At 49.3% G+C, this 27,135-nt stretch overlaps 1 protein-coding gene across 1 annotated transcript in view; it reads right to left on the bottom strand.

Annotated features, from left to right (window-relative positions):
* Positions 1-27,135, bottom strand: part of LOC107111331 (voltage-dependent R-type calcium channel subunit alpha-1E-like) — a 107,456-nt gene that overhangs the window by 21,604 nt on the left and 58,717 nt on the right. Inside the window, 8 exon segments of the mRNA XM_015412295.1 lie at positions 972-1,152; positions 5,003-5,134; positions 9,544-9,652; positions 12,709-12,815; positions 13,549-13,649; positions 14,047-14,154; positions 20,959-21,064; positions 25,712-25,808. Of these exon segments, the coding sequence (XP_015267781.1) occupies positions 972-1,152; positions 5,003-5,134; positions 9,544-9,652; positions 12,709-12,815; positions 13,549-13,649; positions 14,047-14,154; positions 20,959-21,064; positions 25,712-25,808 (941 nt within the window).

Raw genomic sequence — 27,135 nt, 5'->3', positions numbered from 1 at the left:
AAAAATATAAAATGTGCTCTGAACAGATTCTTGATTCCGATCTTATTTTAAAAGAATGCAGCTGTATGAAATGAGCCTAACTACAAAAAAAAAAAACTCACCAGAAAGAACAAAAGCTAAAGTCCTAAAGTACTTTTATTTTAAAAATACCACGCAGTCCTTGTGATTGACAGCATTGAACCACCTTGAGAATGTGGCACAGAACTATTTTACTTAAATCACAGTTCTCTAGAAACATAGTTCAAAGAAACTTAGTTGTGTTTGTCTCACTGATTTCAGTGGGACTGAAAGCCAATTTATTTTAAAAATACCACGCAGTCCTTGTGATTGACAGCATTGAACCACCTTGAGAATGTGGCACAGAACTATTTTACTTAAATCACAGTTCTCTAGAAACATAGTTCAAAGAAACTTAGTTGTGTTTGTCTCACTGATTTCAGTGGGACTGAAAGCCAATTAGATTTTTTTTGTGATTGGGATGCCTATTATTCTTGAAAATTACTGACATAATAGCCCAATAATTTGAAATGTAGTAAAATAGCTGAAAATGGGCCTTTAAAAAGACTTTTCATTTTAGAAGCTAGCCTTAATGGTGGAAACAATTTTTAAAATGGACCATATTAATTTTCTAATAGCAAGAAAGCGTTCCTGGCCATTGTTGGGGAAGACCAATATGATCTCAGAATATCCAGCCACACCTCACATTATACTAAAAGTGAATGAAAACAGATATTCTGCCCATCCCATTGCTACCGGCTCTTTCCTGATCCAATTCCACCTGATCCAATTCCAGCTCTGCATGGGCATCTTGGCTCTGAGTGGCCCCTCTAAGTGCCTTGTAAATAGCCCTTGAGGAAATTCCATTTCCGTTTGTCTGAAGAAGTGTGCTTTGCACAAGAAAGCTCACATTTTGAATAAAACTCTGTTGGTCTTAAAGGTGCCCCTGGACTCAAACTTTGTTCTATGCTTACCTGAGTCTGTGTTGAGGCGTCGCGAAGACAGGTGTAGCGCAGAATGGTAGCTACGCCGTCGGGACTTGTAGGTGTTTTCACTGCTTTTTTCCATGGAGAACTCGTCTAACCAGGAAGTGTTAGTCCGTTTGTCTCGGATGGTAGAAAACGAGCGCCTCATGGAGCCAGGATCTGTGACCACCTGGAAACGCATCCCATGAGAGCATGATGGTTAAAGCTGGGCAAAGGCTTGGCTGCTATACAAGAAGCAAGTTTGCTCTTATGGATGATGATTAAGTTCTTTTTAAGGACACTGGAAGTTACCTAGACTCAGGTGGGCAGCCCTGTTGGTCTGAAGCAGCAGGACAGAGTTGGAGTCCGAACGGCACCTTTAAGACCTTCAAGGTGTGCAAAAAAGTTTTATTTAAAATAAATAAACTTTTGTTGGTCTTAAAGGTGCCATTGGACCCAACCTTTGTTCTGGAAGTTACCTAGTTTGACTAAGTGTAAAGACAGCATAGGGGACTGGAGAACCACATCCCACTTAATTTTTCCGGCAGATAAGAACTTCCATTTACGGTGGTGCTATTAGATATAAGATCAACTAAGGCCTACAGAATCATCAGAATGGGAGCATCTGAGTAACAAAAGAAGGATCCATTTTACTTCTGAACCCCAGATTCAGGCACCCAGCTCCTCTGAATCCCTTGCCTGTGTGCTGTAACGTCACTCCCAGGCCTCCCTTTCGAGAGGATTATCTTGAGTGAGGCTGTAACAGCCTTTCCTACTTAAGTTTTAAAAGATGCCAGATCCTTAGATGTTATCGTCAATCAGCCCCATTTCCTGGGAGGCAGACTTGCTACATACACTAAATCAGCCCTTGCAAAGTGGAAACGTGGTGTGTAAGAAAGTCAGACGACGTGTTACCTGTGTCACGAGCCAGGTGACATCCCGCCCCCACCTGACTTTCTCCTTTTCACAGACTTTGGGGGACTAATGTTCCCAAACACACCGTGGGCTGATTGGGCTCAGGAGGATGATTTGGGGGAAGGGGCTTCAGCCTAACCTCCCACACTATTTCCCCAAGCGAAAAGGGCCCGGGGGGCGCGGGGGAGATTCGCCTCTTCTGTGTCACAGGTAAGACGTCGTTTGGTCCAGAGAACAACACCAATGTTTCCTCAAGCGTGAGCAGACCACATTGAGAACCCTGTCAAACATCCTCTCTATGGGCTCTCTTTCAAGGTTTCAAAGGCAAAAAACCCCGTAATATATTCAGCAGCAAACTTGTGGTCTGGACTGATACTCTGCAAAGCTGAAGTGTTGCTGAAAGGTTTGCTGAAGAAGCAAAGAATGCTGGGGTAGCTAGAAAAGTAAGGAGAAGGAGAAACTCCACCACGTTTACTGTGGTGAAAAAGAACCATCATCCAAAACCCATCATCTTTGTGGTTATCCATGTCCACTGTATGTCTGTATTGCAATAGTCCACGCTAGTCAGATCGTCCAGATGTCAACTTAATCTGTCTGTTTCTGATTGATGACCTTGTTGTAAGTGAGGTAGTCTACCTCTTTCTGGGCTGTGCCGCTTCAGAATGCAGGTGGAGGCTCACATGTAAGTGTATGCAATTGAATTCCCATAAATCCCACACCACTGAATTCCCTGCATCTAGCAGGCAGGCATATGGGGGATGGTGGTTGGCCTGTCCTTCTTCTGGACATGTATGGAGGAGCATTCAGCCATGTGATTTCCCACCAGCTGTTTGAAGCAGTCCATCTCAGATACAGGTTAAACACCTCAGGACCTTATCAGATGACATGCTGACAGCCTCATGGATACAGCTCCTAGGTATCTTTTTAATAATGGGTGCCAGACTCCAGTTTCGACGAGGTCTGCAGCATGGACAGAGTGATAGTGTTAAAGGTACTTCGTGCACCATTTTTCTGACCTGAACCAGTATCCACAGAGCCGCTGCCTGCCCCTTTGAGGCAAATGAGGTCCATAAACAAAACTCATTTGGTTGCCTCACCCCCAAGAAGTAGCCCAGCATCACTGTATTGGGACTGGATGATTTATGGGTGTTTTTTTTTTTTTTAATTTCTATGCTATTCCCATAAAAGTTGTTTAAAAATTCTTCTATGAGCTACTCAAGATGCCAGCCCATCATTTTCTTCTTACCATGTTAATGTCTCCTTTATCTCTGTTGTGGTACCCATTCCTAGCCTATTCCTTTAGCTCTCTAGCACAGGATTTCCTTACCCATCTGGAAGTTCTGGCTTCAGTCTACAACACTTGGGTTGCGGTCACACACGCCAGATAAAATGGGGGGGGGGAGAGAGGCTATTTCCTCTGGAGGAATTTGACCCGCAGTTGCGAGATCACACTTCCCTTTGAAGCTGCGGCTGCAGCCCCGTCAGTGTGTGATCAGAGGCAACTGTGGGTGAGTCGGGGGTTTTTTTGACGTTTGCTTCCCGTGCGCTTAAACGAGGAATTGATGAACCACACCTCCGCACTGAGGGCTCCCTATGGAGTGTGTGATGACGCGCATCCTGAAAAGGGGGGGCAAAGAATGGCATGGAGTTGGGATGGCCTGATCAGACCATCCCGATGCCATGAGAGCACGCTGGAGCGATCGGACAGGGGAAAGTCTGTTCCTGGCCCGTCGCAACCTCTTTACTACTGGATTTCCCTGGGTGTGTTTTAACTTCGCTTCTGCGGCAGAGCAGAATGGGTTGCCGATGGCTGAGGGACGCTTCCCAGATGTTGCTGTCTGATTGCTCCCTTTAAATCCACCCGGCATTCGCGCCTCTATCGGGTGTAATTGTGCATATGATCGCAGCCTTGTTTTACTGACCACCGTTCCTCCTCCCATGGAAGCCCATCTCCCCATCTCTAGAGGTGAAGGAGCTTCGGGGTTTGATCATTTTAAATTTGAAAACAGCAATGGAAGACCAAAAAACCCATAACACAGCTGTCCTAGTGCGACCGTTCTTAGGCACAAATGGGTTAATAAAATGGCTAAAGGCTGCACGTCTTTACCTGTCCCTGAGCCCCTTTGGTGCGGGACAGCCTGATTGCTGAGGAATTGCAGTAACAAATCGGGAATGGAGCTGACATAGAGCTGACATATCTCAGCTAATCAAAACTGGTTTATGAGACAGACAGACGTAAGAAAACCGGTGGGACAGACAAAGAGATGGAGCGTGGCCAAGACGGACCAGGACAGGATGCTTGGCAGAGTCATGAAGACAAGTATCTTAAGACAATGGAAAAGACTGTAAAGAGAACGAGGCCACTGTTCAGAAAAATAAAATAAAATACTTCCCAGGTGGCCGAGGGATTCTTCCAAACTGTTGCCGTCCTTGCCGCAACCGGCAACAGTCTTGGTTGAAGAAGGGAAGGAAGAGGACCCCCCAAGGCTTGGTTCCTTGGTTTCATTGCAGTCTCAGGAAAAAAAAAAACGACAACACCTGAAGGAGTAATGAGGGTGACAGTGGGGCTGTTCGGGTTTGGTTCCCTGCCTGGCCTCATAGCAAGTGACTAACTCAGTGATCCGTTCCGTTCTCTCCTCTCACTGAGCCTGTAGACACATTTGGAACGTTGAGAAACGGAGCGGGTGCCACCACAAGATGGCTGCCGTGGGGTCCTGGGATGACTCATAAAACGTGGGGGAGGTTGCAAGCCAAGCATCCTCTTACAATGGAGGCACTGGTTTCTGAACGGGCGCTCCCTGTAGGCACAAAGGTGATGCCTTCTGGGTTGTTCTGAAGCTCCTCCTGCTCCACGGAGGGAGAGGAAAGCCAGGACTGGCTCTCTGCTCTGAAGATGTGATGTTTTGTCTCAGAAGCAAACGGGGCACTAGGAAACCCATCAGTGGGCACCACGTTGGGGAATCACTGAGCTGGGGTTTCTCAAAGTCTAAATGCTCAGGTTCTTTGGTTCTGGTGAGGAGCTAACTGGTTTCGGTCTAGCCCAAAAGTTCCTAAGCGACAACATCCCTTGGGAAAGGACCACATATCACTCCTGTTGCGTCAGCCACGGTTTCGCTCGGTTTTACCTGGGGGGGATCCACAGTCAGGCGTGGCATGGAGGAGGCCCTCCCAGATACAGCTCGTTCCTGAGTGTCCACGGGGAGGTGGCTGCCACGGTTAGAGGGCTGCACTCTTTTAAACTCTCTAACCTCTGGCTCCTGGAAATAAACACACAGCCAAGCTCATGGGATTCGGTTGGATGATTGTCACCTGCCTTTTCTGCCAGTGTCGTCTTCACCAATGGACTTCAGAATGGCTTTAGAAAAGGGGTCTGTACACCTTTGGAGGACAGTGAACGTTGTATGCCGACCACATCGCATGTGTGCGTGTCACGTAGGCGAGAGAAAGAGAGACACTAATCTGGAGTGCAACAGGGTTCCCTTCCAAGGAAATGTGCCCAGAACTGAGCTATACTTCAACAGCAGCTTTTTTTGGGCCTTCCTCTGGGCGTGGAGGCAGGGTCACTGGGGGAGTGGAGGGGGAGGTAGCTGTGAATTTCCTGCCCTGTGCAGGGCATTGGACTAGATGGCCCTGGGGGTCCCTTCCAGCTCTATGTTTTACTAGAAAGCTGGTATTCTGGGTTCAGCCTAGTTTCTTTTCCTGAATTTTCCTCCCTGCATTCTGCCACCAGTTTAGGCTTAAATACTTTGTCAGCGGCAATCCACAGGAAACGCCATGGCGGATTTCTGTATTTCTCGGGTTTCTCTCTGGAGGCAGTCATCAAAAAGTTTGCATTAGCGGGCATTCTATGGGTGTCTGATCCATGCTGTGTGGATTCAGCTGCCTGATACTTCGAGCCGAATGGATCTAGTATAATATCTTTTTGATATCAGCAGAAGCTTTTCCAGGCATGCAGATTTTGTGGGATGCCAATTTTTATCCTTTCTCCTTTGTAATGTACAATGGTGATAACCAAAGCCAATGTTTGTTAAAAACCATAGTCATCATTAGAAAACAGCAAGAGTGACATCACAAAGGGAAAGCCAGGCTCTGTGAAAAGTCATCTGCATTTTCTCTTTGCAGGGTGAAGCGTGGAACAGTACAAGGAGGCATACTGCATGTGTGTGATGCAAAAATATTTATGGATATAGTGTTACACACTCCGAGAAGCACACAGAGCGGACTGGAGAGGCACACTTATGTAGCACCACAGTCCGACAGTGGCGCACAGATGTGCACACAGAGAGAGAGCCATATACACACACAGACACTAGTGCCCCCGGCTGGAAAGGTGGGCGCATGTGTGGGTGGGCCAGAGGCATATGTTCACATTGGTGTGACATGATTCAGCAGTTCAAGTTTGGACCATGGACACCAGCACTCAAGACGAAATGAACACAAACCCAGAAGCGTCAGATACTGTCATTTGGCCTCGGTAAGACACCCCAATGAAATGATTGCTTAATGAGAGGAAAACCAACCTGCAAAAAGACCACCATCATCAGTAGCACTCATGAACATAGAAGGTCAAATTTTCAACTAGTTTATATCAGAAATGACTACAGTTCCCAGCAGCCCTAAGGCCCTAGCTTGCATTTCTACACTTTTACAAAATGTTGCCTATTCATAACACAAAACACAGTTGCAAGGATGTAACCAAATTTTTCCACTTGTGCTTATCCATTGATTACTTCCTCACTGTTAGAATATTCTGGGACCACTCATTAGTTAACAACAGATCATCAAAAGTCCTTTAGGGTCTCCACAGGCTGTCCCCGAATGCATAGAAAGAATGTGAAGAATAAAAGGTGAATCAAAACAGGGGCATGATGGAGAGTTGTGTCACATGAAACACATTTCCACATTTCTTTCATCCAGGGCCATCCCACTTTAGAACATAAGAGCATCAGAAGAGCCCTGCTGGATCAGAGCAGGGAGGGTCCATCCGGTCCAGCATCCCATCTCACACAGGGGCCAGCCAGTTTCTCTGGAGGGCCAACAACAGGGCAGAGAGGCTGAGGCCTTCCCCTGAGAAGAACCTCAGAAGAGCCCTGCTGGGTCAGACTAGGGAGGGTCCATCCGGCCCAGCCTCCCGTCTCACACAGGGGCCAGCCAGTTTCTCCTGTCTCACACAGGGGCCAGCCAGTTCCTCTGGAGGGCCAACAACAGGGCAGAGAGGCTGAGGCCTTCATAAGAACACCAGAAGAGCCCTGCTGGATCAGACCAGGAAAGGTTCCCTCTAGTCCAGCCTCCCATCTCACACAGTGGCCAACCAGCATAGAGGCCTTCCCCTGATATTTGCCTCCTGGCTCTGGGATTCAGAGGCTTAGTGCCTCTGAACATGGAGGTGCCCCTCAGTCACTATGGCTAGTAGCCACTGATAGACCTATCCTCCATGAATCTATCTAATCCCCTTTTAAATCTGTTTATTTCTGTGGCCATCACTACATCCTCTGGCAGCAAATTCTGGCTGATCCTGTATTGAGCAGGCAGTTGGACGAGATGCCTTGTATGGCCCCTTCCAAGATTCTGTGAAATTCCACATTTTAATCACTCTCTGTGTAAAGTAGTATTTCCTTTTGTACCTGAACCTACTGCCCATCAGTTCATTGGATGCCTTCGAGTTCTAGTATTTTGGGAGAGGGAGAAAAATGTCCCTGTCCACTCTCTCCTCCCCCCATGCATCATTTTACAAACCTCTATCATGTACCCCCGTAGTTGTCTCTCTTCTAAACTGAAAAGTCCCACAAGGCTCTTCAGCCTTTCCTTAAAAGGAAAGTGTTCAAACACCCTAATTATCTGGGTTGCCCTTCTCTGCTTTTCCAGCTCTGCAATGTCCTTTTGGAGAGACGGTAACCGGAACGGCACCCAAGATTCCAAACGAGGCTGCACCATACAGGGGCATTACAATATCAGCTTTTTTATTCTCAGTTCCTTTCTTAATAATCCCTAACACAGAGTTTGGGGGCAACCACTGGAAAGAGAGCTATTTTATGTGACTCAAATAATCAGCTACTTTCCATTTCACTATGATTCATTCATATAATCGCTCAGGGCTCTTTTTAAGAAAGAGCCCAGCAGGAACTCATTAGCATAATAGGCCACACCCAACAGCAAAACTCATTAGCATATTAGGCCACACCCTGTCAGCACCACTCATTAGCACATTAGGCCACACCCCCATGTTACCAGAAGTGTCGTCATCCAGCCACGCCCACCTTTCCCTTCTTATTCTGTTTACCTTGTTTGTTGTCAAAACCCAAGGCTTTTTTTGTAGCAGGAACTCCTTTGCATGTTAGGCCACACACCCCTAATGTAGCCAATCCGAATGAGTTTCTGCTATTGGGTGTGTCCTATTATGCTAATGAGTTCCTGCTGGGCATGGCCAACTCAGGAGCCAGTCGGAACTCCGTTCCTGTGTGTTCCTGCCTGAAAATAGCCCTGTAATCGCTGTTCCTGAAGTTGCTCCTGTATCTGGGGAAATTAACAGAGAAGTGTTGATTGTATGTCACTTTTCTGTTGTTGTTCAGTCGCACGGTCGAGTCCGACTCTTCGCGACCCCATGATGGACCGCATCACGTCAGGCCCTCCTATCTTCCACCATCCTCTGGGCGTCTGCTTAATTTCATGTTCGCTGCATCGATGACACTGTCTAACCATCTCATCCTTTGCCGTCCCCTTCTTCTTTGACCTTCAGTCTTTCCCAGCATCAGGGTCTGTCACTAGGTGGTACCATTTTAGATTTGGGAGTGAGGGCAGAGAAAGACAATACATGGGCTTGGATCTACTGGAGCATTTCCAAAGATGTTTCCTAGAAGCAGCATTTTGGGGGAGTGTTTTGGGCAGTAGCAGGCAGAGAGGAAAGTAAAAAACTCATACTCAATGGGTCGAAATCCTTGCATCTGCAGAAACTCTCCGGTGGATCCAAGCCACAGTGAAAGCCAAGAACCGTTGCTCATCCAAGCTTATTTTGAGAATAAAGCAGCCCGTTTTAGGAGCAGCTGTTGTCCTTCTTCTTTATACTTCATAACAGCTGTAGTAATGATACTTTATAGGGTCTGTATTCCCATCAGGAATAGGGGAGACCTGGCAAAATCTCTCTTAGTGGTAAATGCAGTATTTATTTAGCACCAAGAGAAGAGTCAAGTCAACGTTGTATCATCGGATGCTGGAGTGATTTGTGTAAGGACCTTCCTGTCAAGAAATCATAAAGTTATTTTTTTCTTGCATCTTATAGTTGGTTTTGGGATTTCATTGTGGTATGTTGCATAAAGTGCTTCTTGCAGCAGACGTGTAACCCACTGATTTTATACATGAAGGGGCTGGGGGATGGGATGGAAAAGCCCCTGGTCCTGTTCCGACATCACGTTGCACAGAATGGTTTTTGTTTTTTTGGAAAGAGCGGCAATATCGTTGCCATGGTGAGAATATTTCCAGAGCCTAACAGGCTCCCTAATATCTCCATGGAAAGAGAAGAGTGGGTTTACTTTATACCGGTACCACGTCAATGCTTGAAATCCAAAAGGGTCTTCAACCACATACTAACAATATACAACATCATCAGGATTATACTGGAAACCTCTGAAAGCAGCAAAAACAGGCATTCAGATATCATGCCGTGATTTACCAAAGACTGCTGCTCCTGGTATTCCCCGTGGGTTGGATCCATGCAAGCCAACTGGAATATCTCCTGGGGAGAGAGAGGACTCAGGGAGGGGAAGCCGCTCCGGCTGCTCCTGTAACGATAACCCCACTTCACATGAGAGGAGGAGACCACCCCAGGGTTTTTCCCCCCCCCCCCCAGAAAACTTGATCTCATTTAATTACATTCCTAGAATTAGCATTCCTTCTGTGAGAAGACTAAGATTGTACAAAGGTTTAGAAGTCATCATTTTAAACACACTAACCAGTATAAATTGGTCTAGAAAAGATACCACCCTACCAACCTCTAATTTTAGGCACATCTGAGTACTAGAAGAAGAAAAAAGAAAGGAGGAAGGGGGGAGAGAAGGAGGGGGAGAAGAAGAAGAAGAAGAAGAAGAGGAGGAGGAGCAGGAGGAGGAGGAGGAGGAGATTGGATTTATACCCCGCCCTCCACTACCCAAAGGTGTCTCAGAGCTGCTTTCAAACTCCTTTCCCCTCCCGTCCCCACAACAGACACCCCTGTGAGGTTGGGCTGAGAGAACTGTTTCGAGGACTGCTCTTGAGAACAGCTCTAAGAGAATTTGTGACTGACTCAAGGTCACCCAGATGGCTGCATGTGGAGGAGTGGGGGAATCAGATCCGGTTCTCCAGATTAGAGTCCACTGCTCTTAACCACTACAACAAGCTTGTGGGGGAAATGGCTTTTTTCCATCCCCGGGTCCACAGTAGAACAGCATCCACACTGGTCCACAGTAGACAGCAAGAGTTCAGTCCAGCAGCACGCGATTTCCAGAGTATTAAGGTTTTGGGAGTCAAAAATCCCTTCCCCAGGTACGTGATGAATGAGCTTTGAAGATTATACACCCTTATACACCCTGGACATCTTGTTGCTCTTTAGGTGTTCCTGTACTCAAATCTTGCATATTTTTTAGCTCCTGCTACTTGGGAACTCAAAGACAGATTCCAAAATGGCCAAGGAACATGTATGAATAAATGTGCCAATGAAATCTAATGGCCTTTATTTGCAAGCAATATTTCTAGCATTCTGGGAATGCATGTCTGAAGATGGTTGTCATGGGTGAGAAACTGTTAGGCTCTGCGCCCCCGCCTGGGACCAAGGCAGACCAGGCCTTCCCCTACAGGACCCTGCCTCCACAGACGGAGATCTAGCCCAGAGGCGACCACAATCAAATTGCCACCCACTTGGGAGAGTTCCCTGCTCTTCTCTTGTGAAATTCTCTTCCGAAGGAAAACTTGCTGACAAATCCCTACAATTGCCCTTAATCCTATGACTTCAGTTTTGCCAGGCCCTTTGAATGTTATGGCACTAGTCTGCTGGGTTTATTGTTTTTATACTTAATGTTGCTGATTGCTGATGTCTTTAAATTTATTGGAACAAAATTCAAGTCCAGTAGCTCCTTTGAGGCTGACACAGTTTTTCAGGGTATAAGCTTTTGAGACTCAAAGCTTCATCAAATACAATTTCATCATTAGCTGCTTTGGGGGTCATATAGGGTCAAAAGGGAGGGGGTATAAAAGGAAAGAATGGGCACTTCGGTCTTCTGTGATGCTCTTAATGCAGAATTCCCAAGAGAGGCAGGTATAAAGTGCTCATTTCGGATCCTGAAGAGCCGTCCCTCATAGTGGGCTGGATCCAAACTCTGGTTCCTGTTCATGCCACCAACAGAATGGAACCTTCCTTGCCCTTCCCCTTCGGGAATGGCATTCTGGGGAGCTCTCTGAGCTTGCAGGTGGAGGAGGAAGGCAGGGAAGTTCCATTCTGCTGATGGAAGTGAGTGCCTTCTGTGAATGGGTGGAAAAATGAATTTAGATCCAATCCTACATGTTTCCGCATACACGTAAAGATGCTCTGCGTGCATGTATATGTTCACATTCACAAATGTGCTTGTAAAAAAATGAGCAGCATACAGTCACACCCTCCAAGGACCTGGTCCTTGCTGCTACTTCATGCCTTTAGTACCCTTGTAAGGAAAGCCTCCTCTGTGCAAACCTGCGGAGCTTTATGAAGATGGAGCTGACTGTCATATAACACACTTACAATATTTGTGTTATTCTCTTGCTAATACTAATAATAGAATTATATTTTTGTAATTAAATATAGGTATTTCAACGCTACCCACTTTGATAAAGTTATACACAAAACGAGATGTAAGATGCATGGTTCGTTGGTGTTGATGGCGTTTGAATTGCTTCCAGTAAACTGAATACTGGAAAAAGAAATTTCTAGTCTTTGGAGACTTTTCTGGCATAGTACATCACGGCTGTTTGCCTCTTCTCAACTTCTTTCCCGTGATCACTCTCTTTGGTTTGCAACCTCCAGGTGGTGGCTTGAGATCTCTTGCTGTTACAACTGATCTCCAGGCAACAGAGACTGTTTTGCCTGGACAAAATGGCTGCTTTGGAAGTTGGATTCAACGGCATCGTGCCCCAAGCCCCGCCCTCCTCAGGCTCCACCCCCCCCAAGTCTCCAGGCATTTCCCCACTGGGGGCTGGCAGCCCTCTTGAGGAGGCATGTTCTGAAGTTCGCTGCTCCTGGGGTGTGTGGTGGGGCCCCCAATGTGGATTCTGACTGTGACGTGTGGAGAAAGAGGGGCTTGGACCTTCCCCCTTTGCCACTCTCCTGACCCACAGTGGTGCTGGGGGCCCCAGTTTGCCCCACTGTGGAAATGGAACGTGGGCACAGGGTATGGGGTAGCTTCAATACGTAAAACAGAACCTCAGGGCGACAGAAGGATGGGGAGACCTCTGTGGCAGTGGAGGAGTCTAGACTCTCTCTCTGAGTGCCACGGCTCCAATCTGAATCGGTCCTCCACCTGCCTGGGACACGTGGCACTTCAGAACAAACTCACAGCTGTCGCCCTCATCCCTTCATCTGCAACAGCAGGATTGAATGACAAGAGCACTATTTGCCTATGCCAACGATTGCCCCCATTCCCTAGAATTAGGTGCTTGCCTGGTAATTATCAAGACTTTCAAAACCCCTTTCGATTTCTCTTTCTCTGCCAGTTCTTTCTACTGCCTCTTTTTGTCTCTAGGGCCCTTCAAAGACCGAGGCAACGGCAGTCAGAATACAAATGCCGGCAGGAGAGACGGGCCTCGCTGACGCCACGCCACCCTCCCCACTTACAGGCCTGAAAGCGTATCCTGCTGGAGGTAAGGCAAAGCTTTGGCATTAGAAATGATCTCCTGAGGAAGAGAGGACGGCTCCATCCGCTGGAACATTGGGGCATTTTTCTGTAGGGGAAAAAAAGAGAGAATAGAGCCTCCGTTCAAGGAGCGGTTTCATATTTATTTACTATGTTTCCAGCCCACATTTCTCCGAAAAGGACTCGAGGCAGGGGTTGCAGTATTATTTAAAGTCATAATAAAAACAGAGACCATAACCATGTTGTCAGAAGTGCCAAGGCAAGAGACCAACAGAGGGGGTTGGCCGTCGCCTGCCTCTGTGCCACGACCTTGGACTTCCTGGGTGACCTCCCATCCAAGGACTAACCGGTACGGCCCCTGCCGGGTAGGCGGGGCCATCCAGGCCATGGATTAGTAATTGTGTGCTATCAAGTCACAACTGACGCGTGGCAGCCCCAGGACCATGAGGTTTTCTAGGCCAAAGACAAGCAGAGGCGGTTTGCCATTGCCTTCCTCTGCACGGCAACCCAACTCTTCCTGCTTCAGATCCCAAACTCTGACAAGATCAGACTAGGCTGGCCTGTCAGGCGGTCATTAGACAGCGCAATTCAGCTTCTCAAGCCAAACCCTAAGAAGCTGGAACATGTCAGAGAACACCAGGAGGACCCCTTTAATGCTTGTGTGCAGGGCTCTTTTTGTAGAAAAAGCCCAGCAGGAGCTCATTAGCATAATAGGCCACACCCAACAGCAGAAACTCATTAGCATATCCAGCCACACCCATGAGAGCATGGCTCATTAGCATATTAGGCCACACCCCCATGTTACCAGAAGTGTGCTCAACCTGTTCTTCCAGCTGCTGCCTTTGCTTCTTAGCTTTACTCTGCTTGTAATAGTCCATTATCATCATGGCTGCGTAGATTTTGCCAACGGTCAGGTCCGTTGCTGAAAGTCAAAGACAGGACTCTTAGGTTCAAAGCTGATGCTTACGGGGGCAGTAACAGGCTAGCCGAAGGCTGAATCAAGCCCTGCATGGCTGGGAACATGTGAAGCTGCCTTATACTCAGGGTCAGGAAAAGAGCATGAGATCTGGATATGTTTTAGAATTTTGTTCTCCATTTATTTGAGGTCTTCAGAGAGCCAAAGATGGAACTTCAGGTACGTAAACCAATGGTGTGCTGAATGCGTTGAAACCAGGGAGAAAATAATTTCGATGCTGCTGCTGCCCTTCTCTGCTTTTTCATAATCCGGCATCCAGCCCCTCGCCCTCTTCCGCTCCCCCCTTCCCTACCCCTGTCCTCACGGGCACCCGGCAGCCATGGTCCCTCATGCAGTGACTCACTTTTTGGCATGGGCACCAACAAATCGAGCATCTTCTGTGAAAGGTGAGGCCAGATGGTCAGAATCTCCTTCTGGAGCTCAGAGTCCAACTGCTGCCAGTCTGCACCACCTAGAAGAAAACAGGTCGAAAGGAGTCTGCCGAGAAAAACAGGGTGGCAAACTTGTAGCCATTGTTCATTGAGTGGTCTTCTGCGCAGGCACACATGGGGACCGCAGGACAGCCACGGAGAAGAGCTTCCGAGATTTTAAAGAACATTCTAGGCTTTAGGAGTGCTGCCCCTCCCCTCCGCTTACAGAGGTACTAACTTTCCCACCTAGAGGATCACACGAGGGATGCCGGGAGAGCACTCTTCCCTCCGTTACCTTTGGCTCCCGTGAGGACACTGTCGTGTTGGATGAGCCGCTCACAGCGGGGAAAGGAGGGAGGGATGCGCACCTGCACAGAGGACCACTCGCAGGTAAGCGCGACCCTGTTTTCATCGCCGTGGCTTCTGTGCAGTCCCGCATGGGAGACTGGCAAGTTCACTGGCCTAGAAGGTACACGTGTGGGCTGATCAGTGAAAGATCGCTTGTAACACTGTCTTTCCCACCGCAGCCTCGTTCCTGGAATTCACGTCCATCGAGTAATGCCTGATGAGTGTCGGCAGTGTGGACCACACAGCTGCTTTGCGAGTGTCATCAAGGGTGAGTCTGGACCAGAAAGCCACTGATGAGGCTTGGGCCCTCGTGGAGCGAGCCTCCAGAGTGATGGGGCAAGGCACCTTGGCTTCACCGTAAGCTGTCTTCATGACAGAGACGAGTGAGCCAGTTTGGTGTAGTGGTTAAGTGTGCGGACTCTAATCTGGGAGAACCGGGTTTGATTCCCCACTCCTCCACTTGCACCTGGCTGGATGGCCTTGGGCAAGCCGTAGCTCTGATAAGAGTGGTCCTTGAAAAAGAGCCGTTTCTGTCAAGAGCTCTCTCAGCCCCACCTCCCTCACAGGGTGTCTGTTGTGGGGAGGGGGAGGGAAAGGAGTTTGTAAGCCACTCTGAGACACCTTTGGGTAGTGAAGGGCCATGGGGTATAAATCCAAACTTCTTCTTCTTCTTCTTCATCTGGACAGTGATTGAGCTGAGGCAACCTTACCCTCATTGGAGCCTTTGAAGCATATAAATAAATTTCTGTCTCTCCTAAATTCCTGTGTTCTTTTCAAATAAAAGAGGAGTGCCCTTCTCGTGTCTAATGTGTGTAGTGTTTGCTCTGACAGCGATGTCGGCAAAAAGAAGGACACAGGGAGGTTGCTGTCTTGGTTCAGGTGGAAATGTGACACCACCTTAGGATGGAATTCCAAGCTGGGACTGAGCACCACCGTATCCATGTGGAACTTAATAAAGGGGGGGGGGGGTTTCCTGCAGCTCAGCACATGTAGTTTACCCACCCTTCTGGCAGATGTGGCGGCTCTTAGAATGGCAGTCTTGTACAAAAGAAACCACAATTCAGTCTTAGCCAGAGGTTCAAAAGTCTTATACGTTAACTTTGTTAGAACCACCGACAAGCTCCATTGAGAAATGGGGTACAACATAAAAATATTATGCAAACCTTTAAGTAAACTTCCTGATTTGGGAGTAGGGTACACTGAGCATCCTTTAATTAACCTGAGTTAAGCCGAGATGGCCAGCCAGGTGTACCTTTAGAGAGGAGGAAGCAAGATCACCATCTCTTAAAACTAGAAGGTAATCAAATATCTTTGCTAGTTTGCAAGAAAGTCCAGAACGCAACCTTTCTTTATTATTGACAGCACCCACCAATTGTGGGTAATTTGGCACCACAGAACTTTGATAATCATTCGAAAAACAATTTTTCTAATCCTGGTCAGAATCAGCCCTCTGCTTGTTAGCCCACGAGGTGAACCTTTTCCATTCAGACAGATAAGATTTTTTCATGGCAGGTTTATGAAAGGCTGCTATGGTCTGTTCTGTGCTTTACGAAAAATTGCCTGTTGTTGAATTAGCCCCTCCGTCGGATGTAATGACCTCACGTCTGGGTGACGAACTGGCCCTATGTGAAGGAGGCTGTCTGCTGGAGGCAGGGCCCTGTAAGCCCCTGTGGTCTACCACAGCATGGGGAACTGCACCCTCCTCCCCTCATTATCCCGAAGGACAGAAGGGCTTTTAGGCTCCCGTGCTTAAACGCCCTGCCCTCAGCAGCGACGCTAGGAAGATTCCGCAGAATCCCATATTCAGATAGATTCTGCAACTGCGGCGACAACAAAATTGGTCCTGGAGACCACATCTTCTTTGACTGTCCTAAATTCTCAGAAGGAAGAGCTGAGTTGGCTTCCCCATTACTTAATCAGCACTCAATCACTCTGGTTGCAAAAACGGTAAGAGGTAAAGTAAAGTAACCACACCCTCCAGGGACAGTATGGTGATAACAGGATGCACAAGGTCCCACCTGCGTTTAGTTTTGATATCACTTTGTGCAACACCCCAAATGGGGGAAAGCCACAGAAGAGACGGCCATGCCACCATGACTGGAAAGCATCCCCAACTGAATTTTTGTCAAGGGCCACCCTGGAACAAAACAGGTGGTGCTTGGCATGGGCCGTGGATGCCCTCCCGCTCCTGCCCTTGCTGCTCTGCTTGCCGTGAGTGCCCGCAGCCTCCTGGCGGCCATCCACCCAACTGGGGGCATCCTGGGGGCTCCCCCCGCTGAGCTGCAAGTCAATCCCGGCCTCCTCCTCCTGCTGCTGCTCATGCTGCAGCTCCTGGTGCCTCAGCCCACGGCACTGGAGGTCTTCTTGGCCAACGTGGCTGGTGGAGGGCTGTTCAGCGCTGTCGCCGGCCCACTCCCATGCGGCTTCCTTGGCGATTGCCCCCGCCGCCGAGTTGTCAGGGCCGGCCCGAGGTTTTTTTGCGCCCTGGGCAGGGCTACCTTCTGGCGCCCCCCCCCCCAGCGTGCACCCAATTGTGGGGTTGCCAACCTCCCGGAGCGTGCCCTAGTGAGCCCTTCTCTCCGCCGCTCGCTGAAGCGGGAGGAGGCGCTCCCCGGACAAACGGGGCAAAGAGCCCTTTCGGGCGAGTCAGGCTGCCAGGCTCACCTCTCAACCCCAGCAAAAGAGCCAGAGCCAGACAAGGCCGCCCGCCTCCCCTGCGCGAATCCGCCTGACGCCCCACCATGAACCCGCCTCCACAGGTTGTATTAGGCTTTGGAGGCTGCAAGGGCAATCAGATTGGCATCGACTGGAGTTGTGGAAGGATTCACGGTCCCCATTGGGTTTGCATCATAAAGGGGAAAGTGGACCGAGGGTTCTGCAGAAGTGGCCATTGAAAAGGAGGTTGTTGGATTCTTTGTCATAGAAGGATCAGATGGTGGCCCTTTAAAGACTCCATCGCTCAATAGCGAGGCTGTCTTTGGGCACAATGATAGCTCAACATCAATTCCGGAAGGTGAAGTCTACGTAGTAGAGGGGACCTTGATCTAAAGATTGTTGGTATTGAGCCTTGACTCTGAGGTGAATCTTCCTGTTGGCATCGATGTGGTGATTCCCGTCAATCCCGAGGTGATGGTGAAGCTCGACCTCTGGGAGGCAGAGTCTGTCAATACTGAGGGGAGACTGATCAGTGCCAAGGTGAAGGCGATCGGTCACAGGGCGGGTGCCGGCCAGAATGTTTGGTGTTTTTCTTAGCTTTTTCCAGTCACGTTCCAATCCAAATCTAGTCAGTGCCAATCTAGTTGGCTGGCTTTCTGCTTCCAATACTGCCAGTGAAAATGGGCAGTACTGGGCAGAGTGAAAATGACTGGGCACCCAATGAACTGGGTGAGTAAGGATCTGAACCTGGGTCTCCCAAGTAGTATTTCAGCACTCTGACCGTTACACAACAGTATAACTTTTGTCAGTGTAATACTCTGTCCTCACGATCCTACAGTGAATCAGTAGAGGAAAATACAAAATGGAGGACAAATAGAAGTAGGGATGCCATCCTCCAGGTGGGGCCTGGGGATCCCCTGGGATTGCAGCTCTTCTCCAGACTACAGAGATCGATTGCCCGGGAGGAAATGGCTGCTGTGGAGGGTGGAGTCTGTGGCACTGTGCCCCACTGAGGCCCCCCTGTCCTCAGGGCCGGCTCGAGGTGTTTCTGTGCCCTAGGCAAGGCTGCCTTATGGCGCAGATGCCAACCTCCTGGTGGGGCCTGGAGACCTGGAGACCTCTGGAGCCAGCCACCCTTTTGCTGCTGCCACCACCGCCTCCCCCCCCCCGCCGCCGCCACCAGAGGGGGGAGGCACAGCTTGGCGCCCCATCCAGGACCCGGCGCTCTACGCGAATGCCTAGTTGGCCTAGTGGGTGAGCCGGCCCTGCCTGTCCTCCCCATCCTCCATCCCCAAATCTCCAGGAATTTTCCAACCTGGATCTGGCCCCCCTACCCTCCCATCCCCTGCAGGTGGCCAGAGGGGACCTGGCTATCCTAAATAGGTAAAGGTTTCCCTTGCTCGAGAGCTAGTCGAATCCGACTCTAGGGGGTAGTGCTCATCTCCATTTCCAAGCCAAAGAGCCAGCACTGTCTGAAGATGTTTCCGTGGTCATGTGGCCGGCACGATTGAATACCGAGGAGCACGGAACGCTGTTCCCTTCCCACCGAAGCGGTACCTGCTTGCAATGTCTTGCTTTCGAACGGCTAGGTTGGCAGGAGCTGGGGCCAGAGACGGGGACTCACTCAGTCACGTGGCACTCGGGTCTTGAACGGCCGAGCTACAGACCTTCCAGTCTGCAGCTCAGCATCTTAACCTCTGAGCCATCGTGGCCCCCAATCCTAAATAGGAGGATCACAAATATCAAGAGAAATCCACAAATGAAGTCGCCAGATGGGACAGAACCATTTAATCTGGTGATAGACAGTAGGGTGCTTTTGAAGGTCAGTGCATGGGGAGGGACAAGCCTGGGACTTGAGGGTCCTTCTTGAGCTGGGTGCTGGAGCTTCTGAGTGCTTCCAAAGCTCAGTGATGACATGTGAGATAAGAAAGGAGGGTCGGGGCTGGCGGCACCAAGGCCGGTCAATGTGTGTCACCAACACTGGATGGACCACATTTCAGAGCTGATACAGATTTTCCTCACAGTGCAGGGCTGTAGGCCCAAGGACACCCTCTCGGTATAGATTTGGCAGCATCTGGTGAGCTAAGCACAGTTTGTTCTAGTCTGGGTCGCCAGGTCTGGGTTGGGAAAGACCTGTGGACTTTGGGGGTGGATCCAGGAGAGGGCAGGGCTTGGGGAGGGGCCTCAGCATGGCCCAATGCCACGGAGTTCACCCTTTGAAGCGGCCGTTTTCTCCAGGGGAGCTGATCTCTGTCAGCTGTAAAAGCAGGAGATCTCCAGGCCCCACCTGGAGGCTGGCAACCCTAGTTCTAGTAAAGTCTGTGCCTTTCCCTCCAAATCTGCAGTGCTGACACATTTTCTCTCTGTTTGTATCAGCGGCTTTTGCCTCAAGAGAGGAGCAACAGGTGTCAAAATCTATTTTTCTTCCTAGGTTGAAAATCAGATTCAAGTGACTGGAATGTAAAAGAACATTCACAGGAAATTCACAACCTAATCCCCCCCCCCAAGACTTAACACAGAACTTTCAAAACTCCTTCGTTGTTGTCCTCATTGCCAGCCCCTCATTAAAGATCCTATTCCCAACTCCAGCCCACGCGAGCCTTCTGTTATCCTATCCTCATTCCCATCGCTCCATTCAGACGCTGATCCCAAGTCCATCCCACACAGACCGGCTGTTGTCCCATTTCTTCTCTCTCCCCCCCCCCGTAAATAGATTTTTAGGTCAGATCCAAATGGATGCAGATGGAAAACTAGACCAGCCTGGGCCAAACCAAAGGGGAAAATTTGCTTATGCCCATAATCAAAGAGTGATGAGAGCCGCAGCATTTCAACAGCATTTAGAGCGTGAATCATTAACCTGCCGCGTGAACCCAACTTTGCGGCTGGCAAAGGTGCTCACTGTTTTATTAAAAATATTTCTGTGCCACCGTTCCACCCAAACAGGTCCCCTCAGGCAGTGAATGTCCAGACATTAAAACACTAAAGTGGCATTTAAAATAGTTAAGCAATTCAATAAAAACTTTCAAATATACAAACACAACCAGGGTGGGGAGGAGAGCCAACAGCTTTTTTTACTAGGGGTACACCAAAGCAAACAAGAAAAGACATTGCTCTTGGGTGAATGGAAAGTGCCTAGCATTAGAAAAATGCACTCTATGACGTGGGACAGAGTATAATGTGGGACAAAGTATAGAATCCAAGCTCCCTCACTTTACACACACACACACACACACACACACACTTTGTCTTTCATGTTCTGCCCTGAGGATGTGAAGAGGAAGTTGTCATCACAGATGCAAGCCAAGAAGGTCCCATCATGTAACCAATGCTCCCTCTAAGCTGTGAGTCAAAATTCTACTTGGTGAGCGACTGGCATTAAAGTTGTGAGCGAGCCATTTGGCTGCTGCATAGATTAGTTTGCTCTGGAGCCCTCCTTTCTGAGCTGAGACAAAAATGTGTGAGCTGGAGGCTAAAAAACTGTGAGCTCGCTCACACTGACTCAGCTTAGAGGGAATACTGGATGTAACACAATAGAGGATCAGAATACTCTTGTCTCGGTAGAACTGATTTATCCAAACTTGCCCCACTAGTAGAAAAAAAGTTGGGCCGTGGAGGTGCTATCAGATAGCCTCGGCCACTCTTAAAATAGAATGCCTGTATTCACACGACCATTCCTAAGACTATACTGTAGACTGCAACACTTGCTCAGCTCAGCTGCCATGAGGGTTTTTTTTTACACCAGTACGACTGCCGGCTTTTAAAACAGATCTCCTGGGGAGACCCTCCACCGGTCAGGATGAGGCCCCTTCTGCCTTCGCCTGCCCTCCCCTTCCTCCTTTTACCTTTCGCAATCTTGATGTCCAAAGCTGTTCGGATCAGGGCCATCAGAGTGGAGGTGAAGTGGACGGTGTTGTCCTCCGCCACGGGCATGTTCATCAGGACCAGTCTCTGCACAGGAAAGGGGCAATCAGGGAAGGAGGCAGAAAACAATGTCGGGAAACGTATCAGGGGGACTCGAGGAAGAGACGCCTAGAATGAGAGCAGCCAAAAAGAAGGGCAAGGATCGCCTCCTCCATCCCCCCCCTCCCCAGCTGGGACATACTTTCCCCCTCCGGCATGCTCTTTCTATTCCGCGCGTCCAGAACGTGCACCCGGTCCTTAGCGTGGGGCACGGGAGAGACAGCCCCGGGGAATTCTGCTTCTCCACCGTTCAGAGACCGCCGGGGTTTCTTTTCCCAGCTCCCACCCAATCTCAGGACGCTGCTGAACACAGGCCTGCCCGCCTTGGTCACCCTGCTGCCCAGCTACATCCTGGCGCCCCCTTTTTGAGTTTGTTTGTTTAAAAAAGAGAGTGATGATGTTTGCCAGCAGGTGGTTGCCCATGCAAAGTCTTTCAATTCATCTGAGGCTGAGAGGGGTGGTGGTGGTGGGTGGTGGGTGGCAAGTGCAAATGGAAAGAATCGATGACCTGGGCAAGAGTGGGTGGGTCATGCGCCTTCTGTCCCAATAAGGGAAACAAAAATGGCCAAATCCACTTCCCAGAGAATGTATATCGCTCGGCATGTCCTGAGCCCCTCTGCCTTGCCTGCACACCCTCGTTCTGGAGACGTCCAGAAACGCCACAGGACCAGGCTCAGTCCAGGCACAGCCTGAAACCATGGTTTGTTTTTAACTGTGACTAGTCTGTAAAACAGGAGTTCAGCCTGCAGATGATCTTGGTCTGTCTCCACAACATGTGGTGTGTTTGTGTGGGTGTGGGTGCGTTCACTCTGGGCTGGAATCTCTGTGGCTGAGAGTGCATGACGGCAGGACCAGGGAACAAGCCAGCATTAAATCAGAATATCTGTGTCCACAGATTACAGGGAATGTTAAATACCAGCGGTGGTTAAGACACCCACTCCAAACTTTTACTTGCAGGGCCTGGTTTGACAGCTGAATGAACCACAATCAGTGGAGCAGCCTGCAATTGGACAATCCAGCTAAACATTTTATTTTTTAGCTGTCAAGTCACAGGCGACCTCTGGTGACCCCAGAGGGATTTTAAGGCAAGAGACAATCCGAGGCGGCTTGCCATGGCCTGCCTCCGCATCACGACCCTGGGCTTCCTGGGTGGTCTCCCGTCCAAGTGCCGACCAGGGCTGATCTTGCTTAGTTTCTAAGATCTGACGAGATTGGGCTAGCCCAGCTAAACATATAGTTGGCTTAATTAAACCGTGGCTTTGCACATTGTCTGAACTGAGCCCCAGAATTCTCAGGCAAGTCACCATACTTCCATATGCAGGCTTTTTCTTTTCTTTTCTTTTTTAAAGTGAGACGTGTGCTTCTGAGAACACGTGGGTGTGAATGCAAGTAAGTTTTGTCATAAACAAAAGCGCACAGAAGCTGTCCCTGGCAAGAATCCTGCATAATGCCACTGAATGACAATCCGATCTGACTTAAATGGAGGCCGTGTTTTAGCAGGGCTCCACTGTACCATTCCAACAAAAACATTCAGGATCTGAAATTCTGTAATTTTGCCTGTGACAAAAGTATGCCGGCGTGCCAGACTGTTGAGACCTGAGCAAGTGCGCAGTCCCCCACCCAGTTCTGGCGTCCTCTCGTCACAAATGGCCAAGTACCTGTTCTGCCAAATTCTTCAGGTGCTGCTAGGATTTGAAGGACCATTAAATGCTGACAACCTAATGTGGACAAGCATGCACAGCTCAGCCACAGTGGGTGGCGGTTCCTGCCTTTCCAGGATGCATGAACAACCCATGCACATTTTAAATCAAGAGCACCATTGAAACCATTTCAGCCTGGGGAGAAGAAGAAGAGGAGATTGGATTTATACCCTGCCCTTCACTGCCCAAAGGCGTCTCAGAGCTGCTTACAATCTCCTTTCCATTCCCCTCCCCACAACAGACGCCCTGTGAGGCAGGTGGGGCTCAGAGAGCTCTTTCGAGAACTGTCCTTGAGAGAACAACTCTGAGAGAACTTGTGACAGACCCAAGGTCACGCCAGCAGCTGCATGTGGAGAAGTGTGGAACCATACCCAGTTCTCCCAGATTAAAGTCCATGCTCCTAACTACTACACCAAACTGGCTCTCAGCTGTCAACTACACCAAACTTGCTGTCAATTGTCATGCTCCTTCTACAGGACGTGACCTTCGTCCTTCCATTCCAGCAATTCTGTCTATCAACAGGGACGGGGTTTGATTTAGATGCAGCTGCTGTGTTCCAGATTCTGTGCAATGCAAAGGAAAGAAATATCGCTTTTGTTCAAAACTGGCATGAATACACATACTGTTGGACCGGCTTCTCTTGCAAGCTTTCCAGTTCCAGCTCCTTATGTGCCAGAGGTTCTGTGTGACTTGAAAATTCAAATGCTTTTTATGATCAGCAGTTTCTTTGATAAAATGAATCACACTGCCTTATACCGAGTCAGGCAACCTAGTCTGCTACTGCCTACTCTGGCAGGGCTCTTGCAAGGACTCCACTGAGGTCTTCCCCAGCTCTGCCACCTGAACACATTCTTAATGAAGATGCCAGGGACTGAACCAGGGACCTTAGACTTCCAAAGCATGCCCTTGCCTATGATCCTCTGCTCATCATCTGACTTGTTTTTATCCTTCATAATACCAACGGTGCACACCAAGTTTAAAAATACTTTGAGACTCTTCTCAAGATTCCCTCTCCATTGCAATAGCCTTTTTGGCTCTTAAGGAAATATTAAAAATACCCTTGCGGTCTTTGACACGGGAAAGGGGTTATTTTAACATTTGTGTTTGGTTTTTTGGGGGGTATTTTTTGTAATTTGTGTGTGTGCGTGCCCGTGCCTGGAAGTCATGGTGACCTCTGCCGACCCCTACTGGGGCACTGGGGGACATTCACAGAAGTGGCTTGTTGCAGCCTGCCCCCCGCCTCCCAGTCCTGGTATTCCAAGGAGGTCTCCCATCCAAGTATTTGCCAGGGTTGGCCCTGCTTAGCTTTCAAGATCTGATGAGATCAGGCTTGTCTGGGCTATGCAGCTCAGGGCGACCTTTCCAAGTTGTTTCCACTTGCACTGTCCTACATACCCTTCTTCTTAGGGTTGCCAGCTGAGGACGACCCCTGGGAGTTTTTGAATGCCTAGTGACATCATTTCTGGGCATGTACTTGGAAGTGACATTACTTGTTCCCAGGGATGCTCTAGCAATTCCCCAAGTCATGCCACAGCATTGCCTTGACATCACCTTTTTGGCGCAATTTCTCCCACTACTGCACTGGGCAGGAGGTTGCCTGCGGGTCCCCCAATTTCCCTTAGAATGGGAACGCTCCCAAGGTGAATCAGCATCAACTGGTATCAAGTATATGGTAGAGCTGCGGTGGCTCAAGTGGTTAAGACGCTGAACTGCAGGCTGTGGAAGGTCAGTAGTTCAGCTGTTCGAGACCCGGGTGCCGCATGACGGAGTGAGCTCCCATCTCTAGTTCCAGCTCCTGCCAACCTAGCAGTTCGAAAGCCAGAAATTGCAAGTAGATAAATAGGTACCACTTCGGTGGGAAGGTGACAGCGTTCCGTGTGCCTTGGTGTTTAGTCATGCCGGCCACATGACCACGGAAACGTCTTCGGACAGCGCTGGCTCTTCGGCTTTGAAACGGAGATGAGCACCGCAACCCTAGAGTCGGATTCGACTGGCTTTCGAGCAAGGGAACCTTTACCTTTACCTTCATATGGTAGAGAGACTGGCCTGTATCCGACCATGGAATGGATAGATGGGTGGAACTGTGGCTAAGGGGTAGAGCATTTGCTTTGTGCACAGACGGTCCCAGGTTCAGTTTTCAACATCTCCAGGTGCAAAGGATCAAGTGATACGTGATGTGAAAGACCTACCAGAGACCCTGAAGAACTGCTGCCAGTCAAAGTAGGCAATACTGACCTTGACAGACCGGTCACCTGACTCACTGTAAGGTGCTCAGTTCGACCAGGCAATACCAAAGACTTCAGGGCACTCTGCGTCGTTTTAAGACAGCACAGTGATTCTTGCTGACTCCTCCCTCCCGCCGCAGCCCACCGACAGCCTCAGACTTTGTTCTTGGACCTTCAGGAGCAGTATAACCGGGTGGGGGGGGGGGCTGCAGCAGGCGGGAGGAATGAGTGGAAAATCTGCACCCCCTCTTAAGAAAAACCAAGTGCGCCTAAGTCTTTGGCATGTGGTTGAATACAGGCCACTGTTAGCTCTTTAGATGCAAACGCAATTTCTCTAGATATCAAATAATCCCTGAATGCACCAAGTAGCTTCAAGATTAGCTGTTGTAGATTTCCAGGCTGCCTGGCCGTGGTCTTGGCATTGTAGAACCTGGTGTTTCGCCAGCAGCCGTGACTGGCATCCTCAGAGGTATGACACAGAAAGATGGAGTACTCTCTGTATCAGTGTCAATGAGAGAGCCGGGAAAATCTGCAACAGCGAATGAACTCCGGCCGTGAAGGCCTTTGACAACATATCAGCTTCAAGATTATTAATCAGTAAAACTCCCCCCGTCCATCTTACACACACACACCCGGCCTGCCCTCCCATTTATGCTTTCCCCGCCTTATCACTGATCGCTAACCCATAAAGGAAATAAGGGTTGTTCTACCTTATAGGCAACTTTGGAGGGACATCTCTTGCCGAGGCCTAGTGGTGGGGACATGAGGGTCAGCATTTCATACATCTCAGTGTAATGGATGCGGCCACTGCTCATGGAAGGGGGAAAGAGGACAAAGGGGACGGGGAGGGGAAGAGGAAGATGCGGATAAACGAGAGGAGGGGGGGGCATTCCCAGAGACCAAACGGAACAAAACCCGAGACAGAAACGAAAATGGGACACGGGGAACAGAAGAGAGAAAACGAAACAAAACAAACAAACGAAAACAGGAAAAGAACAGGAAACCCATTAATCAATTCAAATCATACACGAGAGCCTGTTCTGGTGTGGATTTATAGGACCCGTCACACAGACCCAGGAACACCACCCAGACGAATGGCCTGCCTTGCTACATCTCTGCTGCCGCTGCCACCGCCTGCTTTTATGGCCAGTTCCTTCTTCTTCCAGATGTCATTTTTGGCCTTAACGTTGTTCCCAGGGCTGTGCGCAAGTGGTATAAATCAAGATACACAACACTCCAACAAGGGGTTAATGCAGGATGTGGCAGGGCGCACCTTGGCGAAGGAGAGGCACCAGAATCGTTCCCTGAACCCCAGTGGGTTCTGTCAAGGACTGTGATTGAGGGGTGGTGGTCACGTAACCCGTTGTTGAAGAGAGGTGTACCCACCCCACCCTCTGGTCATTTCTATGCAATCAGAAAAGCAGCGTCTTGCATAGGAGGTGCTCTGAACCGGGGTGACTGATCAGAGAAACGTGTCTGTTTGCTTCCATCTAACTCTGGGGATGATGGAGCACTTTTCCCACCATGCACTGGTGCAAAGGCATGCTTCGTGGCTGAGGAAACAAAACCCCCGGGAAGAAAGTTCTGCATGCCATGCCCCCCCCCCCCCCGCTCTCTCCCACATGCGGCTTCAAGTTCAACCCAGCTGGAGTTTAAAGAGTCTTGGCAGAGGCAGCTGTTTGGTCTTCTGAAGTTTAGCATTCAGCTATAGGGCTTCCCCGATTTAAACCAGCTGTTACGGTCAATACCTAGCTGGCATTGCCTGTCTCGTAACTCTCTTGAAACGTTACCCTGTCATATACTCAGCACTGGATTCATAAAGCAACTAGGCCATATCTTCTGACTCGGGTCTGATTTGCACATCTAGGAGAAGGCAGTGGTAGAATGGCATTCAGAGACCGCAGGTGGTGGGTTTCAGTTTTGAAAAGAGAGAGAGAGATCAAGAGAGAGAGAGATCTCCCCGAGTTAAGAAAGCTAGCACCACAGGGAGAATGCTTCTGTCCCCTGCTCTTTGCTTCCTATGCTGAGGGGTGCTGCTAGGTCTAACTTGGGAGATTCCTGAAGATTTAGGAGTGGATCTGGTTGAGGGCAGGGGGGTATAATGCTATACAGCTTGCTGGTTGTCCCTGGCCCA

This window comes from Gekko japonicus, unplaced genomic scaffold (assembly GCF_001447785.1).
Source record: "Gekko japonicus isolate JY-2015 unplaced genomic scaffold, Gekko_japonicus_V1.1 scaffold3399, whole genome shotgun sequence".
NCBI classification, from domain to species: Eukaryota; Metazoa; Chordata; class Lepidosauria; order Squamata; family Gekkonidae; genus Gekko; species Gekko japonicus.
Note: the sequence above shows the minus strand (reverse complement) of the source record. Positions and strands in the feature narration are given on the sequence as shown.